Source organism: Ascidiella aspersa, chromosome 4 (assembly GCF_963924565.1).
Source record: "Ascidiella aspersa chromosome 4, kaAscAspe10.2, whole genome shotgun sequence".
NCBI classification, from domain to species: Eukaryota; Metazoa; Chordata; class Ascidiacea; order Phlebobranchia; family Ascidiidae; genus Ascidiella; species Ascidiella aspersa.
Window position 1 is genome coordinate 12,390,388 of NC_139450.1, and position 22,636 is coordinate 12,413,023.

At 35.4% G+C, this 22,636-nt stretch overlaps 2 protein-coding genes across 2 annotated transcripts; both read left to right on the top strand.

Moving 5' to 3' along the window:
* The first annotated feature begins 13,047 nt into the window (after positions 1-13,047).
* LOC146147922 (H/ACA ribonucleoprotein complex subunit DKC1-like) lies at positions 13,048-17,292 on the top strand. Its single transcript, XM_083388662.1, has 15 exons — positions 13,048-13,086; positions 13,168-13,217; positions 13,372-13,553; positions 13,932-14,116; positions 14,361-14,425; positions 14,761-14,887; positions 15,111-15,241; positions 15,316-15,459; positions 15,538-15,658; positions 15,748-15,866; positions 15,967-16,070; positions 16,413-16,491; positions 16,595-16,661; positions 16,731-16,867; positions 16,975-17,292. Exons 1-15 carry the CDS (start codon positions 13,074-13,076, stop codon positions 17,047-17,049), a joined length of 1,599 nt encoding a protein of 532 aa, XP_083244788.1. The 5' UTR covers positions 13,048-13,073; the 3' UTR covers positions 17,050-17,292.
* Positions 17,293-17,882: 590 nt separating this feature from the next.
* On the top strand, positions 17,883-22,174 carry LOC146147923 (KICSTOR subunit 2-like). The gene is made up of 8 exons (XM_083387825.1): positions 17,883-18,050; positions 18,421-18,585; positions 18,665-18,862; positions 19,664-19,776; positions 19,910-20,075; positions 20,849-21,082; positions 21,304-21,467; positions 22,005-22,174. Exons 1-8 carry the CDS (start codon positions 17,916-17,918, stop codon positions 22,135-22,137), a joined length of 1,308 nt encoding a protein of 435 aa, XP_083243951.1. The 5' UTR covers positions 17,883-17,915; the 3' UTR covers positions 22,138-22,174.
* Positions 22,175-22,636: the final 462 nt, after the last annotated feature.

Genomic DNA, 22,636 nt, shown 5'->3' on the forward strand with positions numbered 1-22,636 from the left:
GCTGATTTACAAAATGACTGTCCTAAAAAAAACAAAGATATCAAACAGTTCTCACATTTTTGCCAGTATTGCTTTTAAGTGCTTTCTTTGCACCGTCTGTGCGATGTTTCTATAAATTTAAGAAAACCAAGTGCCCCTAAAATGCAGATCTTTCAACAATAAAGCATAGTGAAAGCACGCGCTTTGTTGATAAGAAACATAATATTCAGACAGAAAGGCGCGAGATAAATTGTGTCAAGGGGATGCGACCGAGAAGCCGGGATGTAGATGTTTTTTTGTTTTTATGCCAACTAGTTGTGAGCCATATGGCCAATACCTTTCACAAAAAACATAATATTAGCTTACTCTGAGCGCAAAAGGCATATAATTCGTCGAACTGCTTATATTTTTCAGTTTGAAGAGTACGATTTCAACAAAACAAACGGACTAGCGAGTCCCAAGTCCCGACTTCGACAAGGCATTTCCCCCCTCAAATTAAAAAAATGTTTGTGTTTTACTGGTTGCCAGTAAAACAATAAAAACAAGTGACTGGCGGCGTTAAACACTAATGCATCATACAACAATCTGTTGTTTAAAGCAATTTGTTTTAAATAGGTTAAAATTTGTCTAAAAAAATTTAGGTTAAAATTTGCCAAAAGTATTATAGGTCAATTTACTTTTTTGTAAGTCAAAAAATATTAAATAAAGTATAACATACAATACCCTGCTAAAAGATAAGCGGCAACCTTCAGGGCAGTTTTGCAACTGGGCTCCGCGAACAATACACATCGTAATTATTATTTCGTGCCACCTTAATAGGCTATTTTGCCATGTATATTTGCAAAGTTAGGTTAAGGAAGTTCCTTAAATGTAATCAACCACACAGGGCGTTACTTTAATACAACTGTGAAACACAAGAAAAAAAATATTCGAAAATGAAAAAAGGGGTAAACATAAAAACCGGGAATTTAACATTTTTTTAATTTGTTTTTCAGACGCGGTGTAATGATTGAACCTGGTTAAAGCGCAGGAAACTTTGCCGAACATTTAATTTTATAGGTCAATTGTTATAATTATTCGTGCGTTTCAATAATATGGATAGAAAATTATTGTTACCTGTTTATTTCCTAACTGGCCTGCTGCGCCAGTTACACGCATGGGACAAGGTAATGAGGTTCAGCCAGCTCTTTGCTTTCATCCAGAAAGTAAACCATTTTTAAGATGCTTCTCCGCATCCTGGTGGGCTTCCTTATCTTGTCGACGACCGAAGACGAGGAGCAGCAGTGCTCACGGTCGTTCCAGATCCTCAAGTTTCACCGTCGTTAGGGCTTTTCATCTTAGCAATTCCGTCTTCGTGTTTCTCTCTATCCTTGTGCTGCTCTTCGCGAAAACTTAGAGATGCTGTTGGAATCCGATCCGTATTTTTCATGGGCAACATTTTACGCGCGTCCGCCAAATCTTTTTCTGAGATGTGATTCGGCTTTGAAATATTAGGCACTATACTGGTCGTTGCGATTGACCTGGCTGATGTAGTGCGGACTGTTTGTCTTCAGACAACCTGCCACTGATGGGTGCATTTACCGTCGTTCGTCGCAGATTTGAACTGATGAAAACAGTGTCCTGTTTTGTAGTTTTTTTGTTCTGTCTGCTGCGACTTTCCCTGTACATCCGCTTTGGCCTGCTCCGCCAGCTCCTTCGAGTAATAGCCCTGCCAATTCTCTTCCGCAAGGGATTGACGAACGCTATCTTCCTTTCTTTGGTAATTTTAGAGAGGTTTGGTAATTTTAGAAAGAATAGAAAGTTTGTCATGTTTTGAATTTTTAGATTTGTCTGCTGCGCTTTTCGCTGTGCGTCTATTTGGTCTGTTCCGCCAGTTCCTCTTTACAATACTGCTGCCAATATTCTTCTGTCGGAATTTGTCGGACTTTCCTTCTTCGGTAGTTTGTTTGTGGCTTTTAGAACGTCTTCATCGGTAAATTTAGGGATTTTTTCAAAGGGAAGTTTTCTCCTGGACCACTTCGCAAGACAATATTCGTGTGCAGACGCCAGCGTTCCTCCAAGTTCGTCCGATTCTGGGAAACTAGTAATGACGATATGGGGATGTTCAAGGACCTTGCGCGGTTTAATTGCAATTATTGGAGGTTTTCTTTGTCTTGTCTGAAGTATTTCGACGAACCCTTACTGGAAGTGTGGTGGGTGGCGTGCCTTTATTGTACTTAGATGTAGGTTTCAGCGCTGGCAACATTCAGTTCATCCCAAATATGGTTTGGGTGAAAGTTGTCATAATAGCCAATTTTCCTAGGTTTGAAACTTGATCATCCGTTTGGTGAGTTTGAGTGGATGTAGGCGCGGTGTTGAGCATAGTAGTCTGCGTGGATGGAAACAGGCATGGCGGACTTCGTATAAATCTTAGTAGACTTAGGCACAGAGTATAATATGCTGATTCGAGGTCTCTGGTAACAACAGGATTAGCAAACAACTTTGGGCATTCGTACCTCTACTCAGTAGTTTGAGTGGATGCTGGAGTGGTGGCTGAAGCTAAAGTTTGTGTAGCGACGAATCTAGGGACAGAAACTGGTGTCTGGGTTGGAACTGAATTAAGAACCGGGTCTATGGTTTGGGTGCAGGCAAAGTAACTTCGCCTGATAGTCTGGGTTGAAATTGTAGCAACCTGATTGAGGGTTTGAATGGATACAGATGTGACTGAAGGTTTAGTTTGAAGGTAAACGAACCTACCTTCAGACTTATTGGTCTGGGTAAAGACCGGTGCTTTAAACCAGCTGTCTGGCTGAAGGGGGATAGGGTAGGTATACGTTTTACGCAAAATTTAGCGGTTGTGGTTTGCACTGTTAATGTAGACAATTTGCTGTCGTTAGAATCAGCCTTAAGAAATGCACTGCTGAGTGTTGACTGTCAGGGAGCAACCTGCGATCCAGCAGAAGTACATATCAAGGTCCTGCACCATTTGTCTTATATTATTAAGAAGAACATAGGTATTTTTCGAAACATTCTTGACGTAATAATCAAATGCATGTGTGGTCCTTCGATCGTGGAGCCTGTTTGAAGAAAAACTACCATACGAGCTGACAACAGGAACGGTTTGCCAGGTAGTTTCAGGGCAGGTTTGGCAATAGACTAAAATTATTTAAGTGCGGATTACATTGCATAGGACTTAATGAACAGCGTGTATATTTCTACAGGTTAGACATGACCACCGTGCTATCTGACTCCACTAAATCGAAACTGAAACAAACTGCCATTGTAATTTAAAGAGCATACTGTCAGGTCGCTTATAGATTTATTGTACATTCACATAATTCAGCATAGCTCGCTTTCAATAAAAGAGCTTATAGCACAGTAAAAACGGGTCTCGCAAGTAAGGCATGCATCAGTTGACTGTAGTGTTTAATCCAACAGCAGCGTGACACTATATAGCACAAGAGCGACTGCGATGGAGATTAGCTGAGTCGAATGTCGGCTAGTTTTGCCAGAACGGCCACGAAAGGAAATGAGTATCTAGGTGAAATATTTAACATTTGTTTGACATTCGTTTTTACCGGATTTACAACGGTCAATGGCTTTGGGGTGTCTGGTGTGCTTACAATCCACGCTACAATGGGATGGTTTCCACCACTAGGGGTCGCGCGGACCGACTCAGAAGAAGTCGCGTTTTTTTACCAAAAGCTAGTCAGCAAATAATTTCTGGCAGATTATTTCAACATCAAAATAAACGTAATTACGTATATTTTTTTCGAAAAAAAATTTTACCACCGTCTTGAGAATGGACTATATTTCTTAGATTTTGAAAAAAAAATTAATATTCGAAAAAATATTAATATTCAATATTAATATTCGCCATAAAAAATAAATTAAAAATTTCATCCCAGGTTAAATTTCATTTTTTTGAGTAGCGCAGGAGTAAACCTTTCCAATGATGCCTCGCTTGCTATAAATTTGTTGAGGAGTAAGGGTTTAATTCGGCAAAAACCGATATTAATATTCATGACATATCGCGATAATCTTTGAAAGTCTCTAGTACCCTCATTAAAAATCACAATCGAACGAAACTTCCACACGTTCATTTTTAAAGGCGTGGTTTGCCAAAGAACAAAAAAATTAAAAAATTTTGAAGTTTTAAAAATTTCATATTAATCTATTAATAATCCCGATATCGCGATTTTTCACCCCAAAAACATCCGACCACAATAGGCACAAATAACTTTCATCCCACCATAAAACCAAACACATTGCATAGACATTGATCTCACCTTTCCAATGATGCCTCGCTTGCTATAAATTTGATGGGGAGTAAGGGTTTAATTCGGCAAAAACCGATTAATATTCATGACATATCGCGATAATCTTTGAAAGTCTCTAGTACCCTCATTAAAAATCACAATCGAACGAAACTTTCACACGTTCATTTTCAAAGGCGTAGTTTGCCAAAGAACAAAAAAAAATTAAAAAATTTTAAAGTTTTAAAAATTTCATATTAATCTATTACCGGTAATAGTCGCGATATCGCGATTTTTTACCCCAAAAGGGGTAGTTTGTCAAAGAACAAATGCTACTTATTGAAGATAGTTTCCACAAATATAAAAGATATATTACACTTATTTCCACGCAACAACAGAAATAAGCAAACATACTTTTAAATTTGGGTTATTTTTTGTTGTTCATTTTTTACCAATTTAAAAGTTTACAAAAAATATTCTTACCAAATATTTGTTCATCATGTGTTGTTGTTTTTTAACATTGTTTGCAAAACCAGGGTTCGTCGTTGTTATCAACTGCCCCTTGAGGAACGTGTGTTTGAACACATTCCCTGTGGAACCATTCCTTACAACTGCTGCATTCTATTAAGAAAAGCGCTTTGTTATCGGCTAATCTACAATTACAGTAAATGCTAGTGTGTATAGCTAAAGGTTTTCTTGATAAACCTGGTCTATTCCTACGCCTAAAAAATGGAGCAACAGAACGATTTAAAACTATTTTCTGAATGTCACTGCAATGTTGCCTCTTTAAATATTACCTGCTCTGGTTTGATGCCGGATAGTATTGCAACTGCAAAAGCTATTTCAAAAGGACCACAATTGGAGCTTCCCTTCTGTTGGCATACCTTGGGAAATTCGAATTTAATGTTTTTAAAATTTTTTAAGTAGACAAGTTTGGACAACTTGAATAGATCGTCCGAGTTATATTCGCTATAATAACTGTCGTATAATTGTATGGAATTACTCTCCGTTGAAAAAATGTTGGACGCCGTTACCCAATGGTTTGAATGAACATTTATAATTTGAACAAATTTTCCGACAGGACAATTTACTGAAGGAAAATGAAACGGTGTTTCATAAGCATGAATGCTTTGTAACCCTCCAATTTGAGGAAATCGTGTTGCCATTATATGCATTACCGAATCAATATGCTTATCGCTTAGCCATGTGTCTTTTGACAATAATTCAAGGTGATCATTTTGATTCATGGTAAAACTGGTTTGATATTTTACACCACAACAACGGCGTCCCCAGGAACTAACAGGCAAATTGGAATTACAATCGTGGCCCTTATTCGTATTTTTGATTGTCGATTTTCCGCGTTTGTTCGGACTAGAGCTTCTCAAACCCTTTGAAGGAGCTTGAAGATACTTCCCAATAGTCCTATCTGGCTCTGTGGTTCTTGGCTTCTTAACCCAGCTTTCCTCTTCCTGTGGTTGGACGACTGCTCTTTTACGTTTGGACTTTTGCGCCAGCCTTATATTGTCTCTGAACTCTCGAACTAAAGCGACGCTCTGATCGTTGTACACTTGTGCAAATTCGGCAACTTTACAAAATTTCTTACCAAAGCATCGCGTTCTTTTTAACTCCTGCTGACTCTTTTCCATGACCCCTTGTGTCCTGTTATCTTTAGATAAGTTCTGATCTGCACTCCTAGACAACTTATTGAAAAACTCGGATGCGCGTTTATACGAATCGTCCGTTCCATGCCGGCCCAAGTCGCAAACCTGTCCAAAAGTGCAATTTTTGGCAAACAATTGACAGCAAATTTTTCAATAAATTCTGGACAATAAAATTCGTTATGATAATTTGCCTTTGTATCCTTGACTGCCTTTCCTGCTCTGCTGAGGGTTTTACTAAAATAGCTGACAAAAGGGTTTGTTGAAATTGGGGTTTGGTCATTTTCAAGTGCGCTCTCCCCCGCATCCCTTTCGGCAAGAACAAATTGTTGAGAAATATCATATTTGCGTTCAATTTTGGATTTTAACCAATTTCAACTTATTTTTACCTGCATGTCATTTTTAGATGTAAATAAAATTACCATGTGAAACAAAATATTGTTTATCGCATCAAGAGATTCCGCGCACATCAACAAACCCATCACATACATTGCCTCTTGCCTTCTTTTAGGAAGAATTAAGGCCACAAAGGCTTTTCATATTCTTCATCGTGTGACTGCCACACAAATGAAGAAAGGGCTTGCTAAAAGTCCTATCAGTTGCTTTTCCTGACACTACATTAAAACAACGGTCTAAATAGGCTTCCAAATCCTCATTCATATAAACTGACAAAAGCGATCGAATAATTGCCATGCTTCCATCGCAAATGATTTGACGCACAACGGTTTTTCCAACTAACTTATTTTCGTCCGAATAAAACATTTTTAAAAAATTCGAAATGGAAACGATATTGTGACTGTTGGTCATGTATGTCGCAACAGCCAAAGGGGCTTTTCCCTTGTTTGGGTGGCGCACAGATATTTCATACGCGTAATAGGGCGCTTTTTTTCCCAAAGCTTTAATGACTCCCCCTGTTGCGTCAATGTACATAATATCCGTTTTAGTTCTTTCGTGAAAAATGCGTAAATTATCCAACGACCAAAGCATAAGGCTACTTGGAATGCTTGAATGAAATCGAATGGTCCCTGGTAACGCGGACTTGCTTATATGTCATAGAAACTTTGGAAAATTATTGGGATATGTCATGAATATTAATATCGGTTTTTGCCGAATTAAACCCTTACTCCCCAACAAATTTATAGCAAGCGAGGCATCATTGGAAAGGTGAGATCAATGTCTATGCAATGTGTTTGGTTTTATGGTGGGATGAAAGTTATTTGTGCCTATTGTGGTCGGCTGTTTTTAGGGTTAAAAATCGCGATATCGGAACTATTAATAGATTAATATGAAATTTTTAAAACTTTAAATTTTTTAATTTTTTTTTGTCCTTTGGCAAACTACGCCTTTAAAAATGAACGTGTGGAAGTTTCGTTCGATTGTGATTTTTAATAAGGGTACTAGAGACTTTCAAAGATTATCGCGTTATGTCATGAATATTAATATCGGTTCTTGCCGAATTAAACCCTTACTCCTCAACAAATTTATAGCAAGCGAAGCATCATTGGAAAGGTGAGATCAATGTATATGCAATGTGTTTGGTTTTATGGTGGGATGAAAGTTATTTGTGCCTATTGTGGTCGGATGTTTTTGGGGTGAAAAATCGCGATATCGGGATTATTAATAGATTAATATGAAATTTTTAAAACTTCAAAATTTTTAATTTTTTTTGTTCTTTGGCAAACTACGCCTTTGAAAATGAACGTGTGAAAGTTTCGTTTGATTGTGATTTTTAATGAGGGTACTAGAGACTTTCAAAAATTATCGCGATATGTCATGAATATTAATATCGGTTTTTGCCGAATTAAACCCTTACTCCCCAACAAATTTATAGCAAGCGAGGCATCATTGGAAAGGTTTACTCCTGCGCTACTCAAAAAAATGAGTTTCAACCTGGGATGAAATTTTTAATTTATTTTTTATGGCGAATATTAATATTGAATATTAATAAGTTAATGCACAAGCAATACAATGTCCTTTAGAATACTATGCAGAAGATATATTTTTGAATTAAAAATGTCTGTTAAAAAGTGTGAATGAAACAACTTGTAGGTTAAAAAACAGAAGTACCACAAAAAACTACAATATTCAATCATAAAACTGCTTATTTCAGCTTTGTTTGGAACTAGCTGACCTAAAGTATTCTAATTACATTTTATTTATAATTTAAAGTTGACGCAAATGCTTTCTGGTATTAACCGAAACCCTATTTTATGTACAAAATTAAAGTTGTAACAGTACATGTTTAACAACTTCTCGCTACCAGTATTTGAAAAAATTGCGAATAAAAATTGATTATAGATATTAATTAAAGTTAACTTAAAACGAATAATTAGCTTCACAATAGATTCTACAAAAACAAAGCGCGAAAACACGTAATTGAAAACCACGGATAACCATTGTAAAAGATAGGCGCTCGCAACTGTTCATCTGACTCACGCAACGCCTCTAGTGGTGGAAACCATCCCATTGTTATTGTCGGCTTTTTCCTTTACTTTTTTACTAGGTTTAATTTTTCAAATTTTTACTAATGGAAATATTAATTTTAATACTGCATGAAACAAGCTTTTAGTAAAAAAATGTCAGCAAGAAATCAAATTCGTATATCAACCAACTGGAGTGGCTAAAATGGTTGTAAAACACCTAGAAAACAGAATTTGGCATATATATAATACAAATTAAGCCCCTTGGCGAAACGTTTTACTACCGTTGTCTTGTAACAACGTTCGTTGTATTGTAACAATAGCCAAACTGCGGCGCTCGCATGCGACATACATTATTCCCATGACAGTTTGTACCTACCATAGTCACCGTCGAACAAAGCGTACAGAGCACATTATTTTTTCTTACCTTCAAGCCTAAAGATGCGCCTTTCTTGGCTGGAAATAATTCGCAAGCTGCTTCGTTTTGAAAGTGATGCCGAAAATTCCATTCAAGGAAGATAAAAGCTTTAAGTCTATACGAATGAAAAACATGGTTTTCATCGCTTCTGCAATTAATATTTGCCGTTTCTGACAAAAACATTGAACGAATGAGTAAAAATGTAAAAAAAAATTGCCCTGTTAAAAAGTCATTGTTTCACTTCGCTTGTGATGTAACAAAGAGTATGTAAACCGGATTTTTTGGAATTTTGCAATATTCTTATGTGCAGTGACCAAAAAATTTGGACTTTTTTGTTTAGCTTTTGTCATTGTATTAACTGCCGTAACGAACACAAAAACAATGCTAGCAAAACGTTTAGAGCATCAACTGACTGAGTGTTAAACGCAATACTAAAAACCATATAAAGAGCAAAAACTGTCTAAAAGTTGTAAAACTACCATAATGTATAGTAAACGTAATATTAACTACATCGTTTGTGACGTAACAATGCATGACAATTAAATGTGTTGAATGCCTGTGATCGACTGATGTGGTACTGCTCATAAATGCTAAAAAACAAATTATTAAGAGTAAAATTTTTGGGGGGCCATGGCCCCTCAGCTATTTTCAGCTTTTGCACAGTGTTCATGTACCACCTAAGACCAGGTTAGAAATACATTGATTTAAATAGCTTATTGTTGTTTAAAGTACCGTACTGCATTAGTGTCTTGGCGTCTTCAACCACATGATTTCCAACACAAATCAGTCATTTTTTCGGGTTTAAGCAAAACTCAAAAACATACTTACAACAACTAAAAAATGTCAAAGAAAACAAGACGATGGTTATCTTACAAAAAAATGTGATGTAAGCGGTTGAAATGCAACGTAAAAGTAATTGCAGAAAATTAACAAAGACCTAGTTATTGAAATAGGAAATGGATTAATTGCAAACAATAAGCAGAGAAAGACAGCAAATACTGTTCAAGCCGTTTGTCCATATCAGAGAGGCCTGGGTTTGTGAAATTTGTGAACGATTTACTGCTTATATATTAAACCAGCTAACAATTGGCGTTTTATAATGTTGATCGAGATAAGTGTTACGTCATAAACGTGCGAAACCTCAAATTACAGGTAACTAAAACGCAACATGGCAAATTACACAATTTTGAAAGTTGGGAGTTTTCGCAAATTTATAAGTATGCTGAAGTTAGACGCGTACCACCTGAAAGACTCTCGCGTACCACATTTTGGGAACCACTGATATAACCAATAAATTAGCAGTTATTTGAAAGAAAAGGTGCAGCATTATTAGTAATTATACATCCACCAGTGTTTCATAATATTTTTCGTATGACTTCTCTACTTATATTGCGTTTTATTTTGTCATTTAGCTTTTGTGTCAAAGTGCTGTTTTTGTGTTTCGCAAGGGTGAAAAGGTAGGCCTATACTTGTAAAAACAAAAAACCCAGACAGGTTTGACACAGCACTGAACAACGATTTCAAAGATTTTCACCTAAATAACTAACATGGTTTAAGTCTTTGGGCCAGCGAAAGCACTTATTTGAATATAAGAAGCTTTAACAGCGTAACTGCATTGCATTTTTTCCCATTGTGATTACGTCTAATTTTATCTCGAAATTCCGTTTGCTTTAGTTTAATGAGATGCGTTTTAGACTTTCAATCACTATACCAGTATGTTTTAAATAGGTAACATCTAATTTAGTCATTTTCAAGAGTACACAAACTTAATGATTTTGCTCATGGCTGACAACGGAATACCAGCCAGATTTAAAGAGAACTGCTTAAGACAGGGATGTTTAACCTTTTAGCAGAATGGGCCGCATTGCCACTTTAAAAATTTCGATGGGCCGCAAAACCTCTCAAATTAAAGGAGTGACGTCATAAGTTACGTCATATCGTGACGTCATAAAACAACTTAACCTATGAACAACCGCTCTTCGAGAGTGAACTCGTGCGCAAATATGCAAGTTAATCTCGACCTAATTTATTTTTTTTAATTATAGCGAAGCGCGAATATTTGAGTTTTTACATGTTTGGGCTGATATATTTCCTTAAAACGGTCCGAAAAACACACGTTTAGAAAAACACACATCTTGCTTAGCTTTTACTTATGTACGTGAAAAGTTATTTACTATCCCCCCCCCCAAACTAAAAAATATGTACATTTTTTTGACTTAATAGGCAGCTTTTTGCGGTTCCCTAGGTAGTATGGCCTATTTTCGCCAAAATAAGACATATTTTTAAGCTTTGTAGTGGTGTACGAGCTTATAGCGCCATATGATGAATATTTAAAAAAAATGATAAAATACGTTTCGCGCAGATTTGCAGAGACGGCTTCAGTGACCGTACGCTGACCTCGACTATATAATAACTAACTTAAATCCAAGTACAATTAACAGCTTTTTTGTTGTTAATGCACATCTGTATCAGAACCAGCCTGCCAATATACTTCATCCGGCCCGCCGCCTCTTTGACAAATTGGACACGAGTCCATATCAAATTTATCGCGTTTTCTCAAAGTAGTTTTATTACACTTTTTTAATAGTAGTAGGGGGATGATGACGTGTGGACTCGAATTTTAAACCAAGTATACGCTTTTTTTAGCGAATTTGCGCCAAGACTTTACTGCCTCCTTAAAAGTAATTATAAACACGGTTTTAAAGTACAAAAAAATCCGAGGCCGACCTGATTCACAATTGTTATAAAGTTGTAATAACAGAGACCTTTCTGAGTTTGGTTTTGGCCCGCGACTACTACACAAAGGTTGCCGACCCTTGTGTACGGATTTGAATAACTTATCCAATGTTAGGATTTACTCTGCATAGAGTTTTGCTCATTTCAGCAACCTTATTTGGCAAAAACCAACTGCAGTAACTTAAAAATTGAGAGAAGTGTCATGGAAGAACCACAGCTGACCGCAGCAGACAACGCTATGGTTTTATTGCGACATGGTCTCGGCGCTTTTTTGGTGGCATGTGAGGTTGCTCTCGCCTTTTCGGGAAAAAGCAAGATGTGTAGACAATAGACAAGGTAGCGTCTTTAAGCGATATTCTTCATACCGGGTCAAACTAGGAAACCGGCCCACTGTAGAGGCTAGCCTTATTACTTTTTCGTGCTTTCAAAAGGTCTATTTTTCGCGTTATTTTGCAGGAGTTAGTTTATTCGGCCAGCCGATGTTATTTTTACCTGAATTATGACGTCACGCAATGGTATACTTTTGTGACGTCATATCTGAATAAATTGTGACGTCATATCTGAAAAAAATTCATGGCCCTCCCCAAATTGAAATCCTAAATCCGCGTCTGCATACACCGCATATTGTTTGGGTTAGGGTGCGGGTTAGCGTTTGGGTGAGGGTGGGTCAAGTAATATTATGTTTATTATTAATAATAACTTGACCCACCGCTAACCCGCACCCTATCCCAAACAATATGCGTTGGTATGCGGCATTTGAAGAAAGATCTTTTTTATTAATTTTCACGTACATAAGTAAAAGAGCGCCGATTATACCTACATCAAATACTCCGCGTTCTACACGTTTTGATGGTCGAAACAATTATTTTCAATGAAGGCTACTGAAAGTTAGAATAAGTGCTGGGCCGCACGTAAATATCAGGCGGGCCGCAGGTTGGACATCCCTGGCTTAAGACAAAAAATGTAACTTAAATTCCCGTAACTAAGATCTGTAAATTTCCTGACACTGAACGCCGTTTAATTATTCTATTTTCATGTCGGTGTTTGACATTATAAAATAAATCTAGTTAGCAAAGATACAGTTCGGTTCATGTTAGTACGAACGGCGTTTTATTATAGTCATTTCTGCCCATTTGTAAAATGTGGCAATTTGTGGTTAACATACCAGAATGTAGCTTATGATCGCTAACTAATTGGCCACTCATGCTCCAAACTCTAGATCGCATACAAGACGTCATTTTTAGTGCAATTCTAGAAACTAGAATACAGATCAACAAATCGTTCGGCATGATGGAGTACATTTATTCAATTCAAATTGACAACCTAAGTTACTCATGCGAATAATTTGACTATCTTGAACTTATAAAAAAAGGATTCCTGAAGGTTGTAGGTAAAAACTGTTTTTTTAGTTTAAAAGGTCCACAAACAATCAAAAGGGTCGACCACCTTAAAAGGTTGGGAACCGCCGCCAAAGTGGGCGTTACAAATGCCCTAAAAATCGTGGTGAGATTATAAACCTAAATCAACGAAAAGAAAAAGGCAATCGTACAGTCGCGGATAATTTCTACCTGGGTCCGTTTTTCAAAACACGTGTTGATCCTTCCACGTTTTTTCATTTCCAAGCAAGATGGAATGTGTTGGTAAGTCTGCTGTCTTTTTTCAATGTAATTCACGGTGGCAATTTACTGCAACTTTAATATGTTATATTTTATAATTAACAGATACTCCTTCGAAAAAGATTAAAAAAGCTAAAAAGTTAAACGATGTCAGCGTAAGTAAATTGCCATGTTTGTTTATTGTTTGTTGCATGCTGCTTTGCAATCGGTTAATCGTTTTGAATATTACCATTTTTGTTGCAATAAACTTAACTGGGAATCAAATTAATACTTGCAATGTTTTTAATGTTTTTATATTGTAAAATGTAGAAAGCACAACAAAATGGTGAATTCTTTATTGAGCCTGAAGACAAACCGCCACCAAAGCTTAAAACATCAGAATGGCCATTGCTTTTGAAAAATCACAACCAGTTGAATATTCGAACAAACCATTATACACCCCTACCCTTTGGTTGTTCTCCATTGAAGCGCAACATCAGTGACTATGTTCGGTATGTGCATAATTTTGTGTTTAACTTCTGGTAGAAGTTCTTTGAAATACTGTTGCCTAGACTTTTAAAAATAATGTCACTCTTCAATTTCGAAAAAAAAGGTTTGGGCTGTGATGTACAAATAGAATCCTACCACTTTTTTTAACAGTTAATGAAACCAGATGTTAAAATTAAATTCGGAACAAAGAAATACCCTAATCCGAAATACTCACTTTACCTAACACAAATAATGTTAGCAATCTAAACAGCCTGGATAGAAATTTGTAGGATTCTAGACCAACACAAGGTTTAAATTGGGTTGTTTTACACCTCGCCTGTGCAAAAAAAATTGTGATCAAATACTTACTATTTTATTGAACTTGCAAGTCTACTCTTTAGAACTGGTTTTATTAACCTTGACAAACCTGCAAATCCTTCATCACATGAGGTCGTTGCCTGGTTAAAGAGAATTTTGAAAGTTGATAAAACTGGTCACAGTGGAACATTGGATCCTAAAGTCACTGGGTGCCTTATTGTTTGTATTGCTCGTGCAACAAGACTTGTGAAGTCACAACAATCTGCAGGTGAAAGTGACTTCTGATAAAACTGTTTTTTTTTCATGTTAGAATGGGTTGTGCTTGTCATACAATTGTGGTAAAATTATTGCATACCACCTGTTATTGCACTGCAACTAAATTTCACTTAGTTTTACAAAGTAAGCATTTTTTTAAAACTTGTGGTTGGCAAATAAGACCAATACCAGTATTTGATGTCACACAACTATAAAAAACTTATTTATATAATTAAGTTGTGCTTGTATACTTTTAGGAAAAGAATATGTTTGTATTGTAAGACTTCACAGCGCGATTGAAAGTGAACTCAAACTGGCAAGGGTAAGTTTATTGTTAAATGTCTTTATTTTTCCCGGACATGTGTACAATGTGATGAAAATAGTTTATCCATTCTCTGAGATAAGATTTCTGACAGCTCGGCCTTGTCGAATGACATTTGCGAATGTGATTGGGCGAATTAGTTTCAAGTGACTTTTGCCACACTGGCAAGGTTTTCTTGCCAATGCGAACACTGTGACTTGAATTGGTCAGCTGTCAGAATCATCCTGTGAATAAAATTACTTCTCTGAATGTACACCTAAATTCCAACTTGCTTTAAATGTTCATTAAAATAATGTTGTTTATATAATAATGTATTTATTTTAATTTATTTTCAGGCTATTGAAACGTTAACTGGTGCACTGTTTCAACGACCACCCTTAATATCTGCTGTTAAACGACAGCTGCGAATAAGAACCATTTATGAAAGCAAGCTCCTAGAATTTGATTCGGAAAGACAACTAGGTAATTTTCCTAATTTTTTTTTTAGAAAATCTTTAAACCTTTTGGCAGGTTCGATGTTGAATTGTCGGTGATGATTTTCCCATGCTTACAATAAAAAATGGTGATAGTTGTAAGACCTAATTCCTCGTTTCTGAGACTACCAACAACTGTAAACCTGCCTAAATTTAGATTATTTAGTAAGCTATTTGTCCAATCGTTGGTGCCTACAGGTAGTATTTTGCAGGTGTATTCTGGGTCAAATGTGAAGCAGGAACATACATTCGTACACTTTGTGTTCACATCGGTCTACTTCTGGGGGTGGGTGGCCAAATGCAAGAACTGCGTCGAGTTCGGTCTGGAATTGTCTCTGAAGATGTATGTCGTTTAATGTTTATCTTTTGATTAATTATTATGCAGTGATTTTTTTACATCTTTTTTTTTGTCATTAGGATAACCTGGTAACTATGCATGACATCCTGGATGCACAGTACCAGTTTGATCATCACAGAGATGAATCGTATTTACGAAGAGCGATCAGTCCACTAGAGAAACTACTTGTATCTCACAAGCGCATTATACTAAAAGATAGTGCTGTAAGTTTTGTCATTGATTTCTACTGCATCTCCTTTGTTTTTCTATTGCTCTTTATGACAAACTTCCACCTATTTTAGGTTAATGCAATTTGCTACGGAGCAAAAATCCTTCTTCCTGGTATATTGCGGTACGAAGATGGAATAGAATTAAACCAAGAAATAGTTGTCATCACAACGAAGGGAGAAGCTATTTGTTTAGGTAATATATTTAAACATCGTTTTTTATTATTTTGATTAATTTAAAATGTCGCATAAACCCGCATCCTAAGCACTGTTGTTGTGCCTCAGCTATTGCGCTGATGACAACTGCAGTCATTTCAACGTGTGATCATGGAATTGTTGCCAAAATCAAAAGAGTCATCATGGAAAGGGACACATACCCTAGAAAGTGGGGTTTGGGACCCAAGGTGTGAAAATTAGATGACACAGTTGCATTATGTTGTAATGTTTTAAAAAAAGTTTTATGTTGTTTTGTTTTCCTTATCTGACAGACAATTTTTATTTTAGGCTACATTAAAAAAGAATATGATCAAGCAAGGACTTCTGGGTAAATATGGAAAGCCAAATGAAAAGACGCCTAAAGCCTATGTTGAGGGAAATCCCGACTTCAGGTATGTAACAGTAACTGGCTCCTAGCAATGCAAGACATTGAGAACTTACCACTTGCAACTTGTCGAGTGGTGAGGGTTGAGTCCTGCTAAAAAATAGAAAGCCTACAGATGGCCACATGTCTCTATGTGATGTGTGGCAAACTGCGCTTTACAACATTTAAAGTTATATATACGCACAAAGCCATCACAGACTCACCAAATCTGTCTGCTATGGCTCTCGGCGTACTAATTATATGTAAGCCGTAATCGATGATCAAAAAACAGCCGCATAAGAGTTATGTTTCATTGCCTCCTGTGCTATATTTAAGCATGCTGTTTCAACTATAACGTTCATTTTTAAAGTCTGCCAGATGTTGGAAACATTGTAAAGACTGCTGAGGTAGAACAAGACCTTGATTCAAAGTCACCTCAGGCGAAGAAGGTTTGTCAATTTATGGTTATCTATTTTTTGGTGAATGTTGCAGCAATATGTTTTAAAATACCCTAGCAATGTACTGCCGTTGCTGATTTTTTATTCTATTCAGAGAAAGAGAGAAGACTCAGAGAATTTACCTGTGAAATCTGAAATTGCAGAGGAAATTCCCTTGACAGGTGTGTTTCTGTAATTGCGTATTCGCCTCTTGGTAGTAACTAATAACAATTGTCAACTGTTTGATATAGCTGCTGTGGAGAAATCAAAAGTTAAGAAGGAAAAGAAGGAAAAAAAGAAAAAGAAGGACAAAAAAGAGAAAATGGAGACCACATTGGACTCCAGTGTCATGGACACAACTGCAGTTACTGATGACAGTACCCTAAAGGTAACTATGTTATTTCTAACAACTTTTTTAACTTGATCAAGTATCCACGTGTTTTGTTTACAAATTTGTGTTTTTGAGTTAAAAAAAAAAAAAAAATGTTTTGACAGTCACCAGATAAGAAAAAGAAGGTGAAGAAAGAGAAAAAAGAAAAAAAGAAAAAGAAAAGTGAAGCAGGCGAATGATAATCTTGAATTATGCCAAATGTAATGTTCCAACAATGTCCAATGACTGCCCTCATGAGTGAAGTCCTGGGGCTAAATGTGGCTTCACAATCGCAATGTTGATCCCACTGCCAATTTTTTTCATTTCTCGTGTATTTTTTTTTTATTTTTTGTGACCTTTTTATTATTTGTCTTTTTACGATTATGTGATAGTTGGTGATTTCTACTTTTTAACGTCATTAAACTTTACTGCTGGTAACCTTACTATGTCTGCCTTTTTTGTTTGAGCAAGTAACGTTACAGGTTATATCATTATCTAACTTGGCTATAAAGTGAGTGCAGCCTTTACATAAGCAACTGCATTTCAATCTAATTTGGTTTACATTCCACACATATTTCAGTGCCGATTAGTGCGAACACGTTGTGACTAATTTTGCATCAACTTTTTATTATTATTGCGGCCAGTGATTAATTTAGGATATCTCCAGTACTTGAAACCGGCTAAATTGTAGGTGAGAACATGTTAAAGCCATTTTTGCGTCGACAAATGTCTTGGTTGAGTTCCTTGCACTCCCATAGCCTTGCAGACCTGATTGGTAAGAGGTAAAATTTAGTTGTGTCTATCAGATTATGGCAAATCTCTTTAGTTTATAGAATCAGAGCTAATACAGGTGTTGTCACACCTCCATACTTTTTATTATTAGAGAAGCTGCTAATTTTTTAGGGGCTCCACAAGTAGAATAAGTAATTTGAAAATTGCTATCAAAGTAAATTTGCTTAATTTTAAATGTACCCCAAATAAAAATCTAAACAGGGAAATTCCCTATTTTAATTAAAAAAAAAAAATGTAGGACGCAATGGAGTAAGTTAACTTATTGCATAAAAATATGGCAGAAGGTGAAGAAATAGTTTCGCGAGAAATTTACTTTACAAATTACTTTCACCACCTTGGCACATTCTCTTGGGATAAGGCGAAAGAATTTGCGGAAAAGAAACAAAAAATCATTCCAATTGCCTTGCAGGTTGGTAATTTTTATTTATATATTGTTTAATAGTGATAATTCAACTAAAAAGATATACGAGGATTCCATGGCATTCCTTGTTTATTACAAAAGGAAACAATTATTTAAACAATTGAGTGCTTACAGTTTTGTGGCTAGATTCCTGAACACCTTTTCCACTGTAAAAATATGACATATTCACTCGCAACTTTTGTATCAACAAACTAAAAAAGAAATCAAATGTGCTCCACCATTCCCATCTTGTATACGAATGGGTTTAATATTTTTACCCCCTCTGCTTTTGATTACCCTGATGCTTTTAGTTGTGCACTAGTTTGATCTTTTCATGATCGGTTATACTTACTGTCATTTTGTTGTATTGTTTTTGCAGGTTTCGCTTTCTAATTTGGCTCAAAATGAAAAAACTTACTTTTCAATGGAGTTTCTAGAACAAAGGTCATGGTTTGGTCGTAAAGATCCACTGAAGAATGCATATTCTAACCTTCAAACCAATTTATTAAGTGTGGAAAAGCATGAAAATGCTTCGAACTCCCCGGTAAGTTTACCCGGAAGTACAAGTGGTCTTTATAATACCAATTTTAGTTTTACTCATATTCTGTATATACATGTAAAAGGGTGATAAAGATGACTTGTCCTCGGTATGTCTGCAACTAGCAGACTTTTGTACAGCAAGACTTGAATGTATTAATCTCTATATGCAAATACCGAAGTCTTCTTTGTTGGACACACTTGGACACTTGGCAGAGGAATTCAAAATCCTTCACGAAGCTTATGCTGGCAAACTCTCCTGCCCAATGCTAAAGAGTATTCAGGTAATATATATGAACTGGATTATCTTTGTGATTCTTCACCTGTAGCTATTTTTTTGTAATTAACTGTTTTAAGCAAGAAATTTGACACCTTGTTTACATTGTATTTGGTTAAGGATAGAATAAAGCAGTGTTAGTTGTAAAGACGTAATGACTAAAACTGCAATGTTTTTATTGAATATAATTTTCAGGAATTTGGGGTATTTACAATGTTCTGCATAAAACACTTTGTTTTCTATTTGTATTGTATGTTGGTGCACTGTTGTTAGTATTATAACATTTAATTTTGGTGCTAATGACTTAATCTGAAACTGACTATAGCAATGACTTGAACTGGGGCTCCACTTGTTATTTGTTTAAATTGACTTGACTTGACTTGGACTCCAGCCGTTTTGCAAGGGCTTGACTGGGATTTGATTTACAACACTGGAGTAAACTGAGCACAACATAGATTAGTAAACTCATAGATTTTGTTATCATAAGGGCTATGTTGCAGTGGATACATTACGTTTAGGTTTATGATACTAGGTAGAAAATTACAATAATAATAATGAAGATTGTGATGACCATGAAAGATTTAAAGAAGCATAATAAATTTAGTTCAGTAAACAAATTAAATTATAGCCCAATTGTGATATAGACTTTAACGTATAGTGTAAAGCTGGTAGAACTTTCCATTTGGGCAAGCATATAGTAGTTTCATATATATAATAAAAACTAAAATGAATTAAGCCATTTTCATTCACCATTTTGATAGTACAGATGAAAATTTTTTTTTAAAAGAATGCATATTTGCTTTTTTAGGATGTCTTCAATGATGAAACTACTGCCTTGCTGTCGTTATTTCATTCAAGTCAAAATATTTCAGAATGGAACTTTGTAGATTCTGTTCATAATCTGCAAGAAGTGTACATTGTGTAAGTTTAATATATATATATTATGCAATAACAAGTTTAATAACAAGGTCTGCTTTATGTCTATGCTTTCGAGGGGTGCTAGGTACAAATTAACAGTAATTAAACTGTGACCTCATAACTGTAATGTAATTAGGTTGGAAAAATGGAAACCCATATTGGGCAAACAACAAAGTGGTTCCTTTCGGTCTGGTTTCTTTGGGTTTGTTGATAGATCATCTACACCTACATCTGCTTTATACTCATGGATGGAAAAGTTCTTCCGAGCACTTGTCTCAAAGTTTACATTTTATTTCTATGAGGTAAAGAGACAACACAACTATTTATCATAAAAAAAAACATTTTAATTAGTTAACACATGAAAGTTAAAAGTGACTGTTGTCTTTGCAAACGGTTCGGTATTGTTCAGAGCAATTAAAATAATATAGCATGATATAATTTTAAGTTTAACTAGTAGTTTTATAGTGGAATGCTGTGAGCTAGATACTGATTAAAAATAGCTTTTAAGTTGCCGCAAAAAAGTTAAAATTTTTCTTGATATGCTTGTCCTTTACAGCTAAAAACCTTTACCTATAGTTATAATATGAAATCTGTTCAAGTTCATAAAGCAAAAGTAACTGAACTCTAGCTTTGGTAATCTGCATAAAGATATATGAAGCCAGAACAACAATATACAAGTTACTATACAATCTACATCTGAATGTTGGATATAAGATATTAACGTTATGTCCTTAAATGTGTCAGTTTTGTATAAATCTAAAAAAAGTGTTGTTTCTGTTACTGATAGAATGCATATTCTACGAAAGGTCCTATTTACCTTGGATAAGATAACTAACGTGCACACCGTTAGTTTAATGCCTTATGAACTTGTTCTCCTTTTTTATATATTTTGTTGTTGTTATCAACATATTCTTATATTTTGATTGTTTTACTTCGTTATTTTTTTCTACATTTTTTCTATTTTTATTACTCTTATTTTTTCGTGGTCCAATCTTTATTGTTAAAACAATATTTTCTGTGTTAAAAGAATGTTTCCCCGAAGCCATACTTGAATGTTTTTAACATTGTTTTTTAGAATATGTTACAATCTGCAGCAGGCAGTGAGGAATTAAAATCGGAATTAAAAAACAGCTTATCAAAGCTCAGTTACGACTTTGTATCAAAATCATTATATTTTGCACGCAAACAAGATGTTCAAAACATAAGTTTGATTTTGGATGTACGAAACTATTCCTCACCGCCACAGCATGGCTATCAGTTTCCCAAATCTCACAATTCACCAGTGGCTACTGAAACAAACCTAAATGAGGTAATTTTGATTGGTAATGTGGCTTGTGTAGTTGGGCTATATAAAAAAGGTTCGTTTTTCTTTAAATAAATAGTATCCCTTTTAGATCATATATAATAAAGTATTGGATATTAATATTCAACGCCACTTCCATTTTTTATATTCAAAACAAGCTTTTTCAAATATTGCTTTAAATAACTGTATTGTTATGACCCTACATGTTGTAAAATATATCCCATAAGAACTTCATGGTGATCCTATCTTTGCCGGAGTCATCTTTTGTTGACCTTCAACCTATTGCCTCTCTTATTTGTGACAAACCTGATGAGTTTCAACAGGAACGACTTGTGCCTTGCCAAAGTAGTGAAAAGAAGGGAATTTGCTTCTGCTCAAAAGTAGATTCAATGTAAATATATATATTTATTTATTTAGGCTGTTGTCATAAACTATTGCAGTGTCCTGTTTAGGAAATATTAATAAATATAACTTGACCTACATATTTTTGGAAAAGAGGTGAGGTGTATGCTAATAAACTTGTTTTTGTTAAGATTAAAATAAGCTAATTTGTTTAGGTTTTACTAGGTTCAATTATATTAACTTAAAACGGACATTTACAACATTGTCAGCAAGCTGTTTTTAAAATGACTTTGACTGGGACCTGAATGCAGGTTTGTAATGAATGACTTAAGTCATGGTTTAAAGACTTCACTTGGACTTAAGTCACTTATTGCTCCTAATAGAACGAGTTTACCAGTTTGAGGTTATATGACAAATGACTCGACTGAGACTCTAGTCATTTTAAATGACTTGTTTAAAACACTACCTGAATAGACTTCAGTTGTTTTCCAGTATGACTTGATTGGGAAGATTTGTTTACATTTTAGAGGCATAGTCATACTTTTATTTTGCCTATGTAATCTAATTTTTGCTTTATTTTATTTAGGGTATATTTGGCGGTTACCTTCAATCAATTGAAAAGTGAAAAGGACACCCACCTAACAAACTTTTTCAATGATTGTATTCAAAATTTAAAGTTAAAGAAAGTGGCTTTATTAAGTAAACCCAGCAGCAAATGACAAATGCTTCCACGTGTTAATTTGGTTTCTATTGTGTTACATTGCCTTTTTGCGTTTAATAAATATATGATTTGCAAACCCTGTTGTAAAAAAATTAAAAACCGCTAGATTTAGTTTTTATAGCCTTTAAAACCCTACGTCACAATCGAGTAGTATCGCGGGAATCGCCATCGTCGGAATTTCTAATCGGTAAGGATTTATATTTTCATAGGTTAAATTTACAAGATGATTTATGGATAATTAGCAATATCGCGAAAATCTAGGTTTCATTGAAATGAACATTAAAACGTTGCGTGTAACCTTTTTTAGAACGTATTCTGGTCGGTCAGTTGGTTTATCGTGAAATCACGACAATTTTAGTGATTTGTAAACCAAAACTTTTTAAATCGAAAACGTCTTAAACCGTTATTATACCTTACCTAAAATATAACTAACTCTTTTGTTGAAAGTATATTGTAAGTGCATGTTGGAAACTGAGGGTCTTAAATATAGTTTAGTT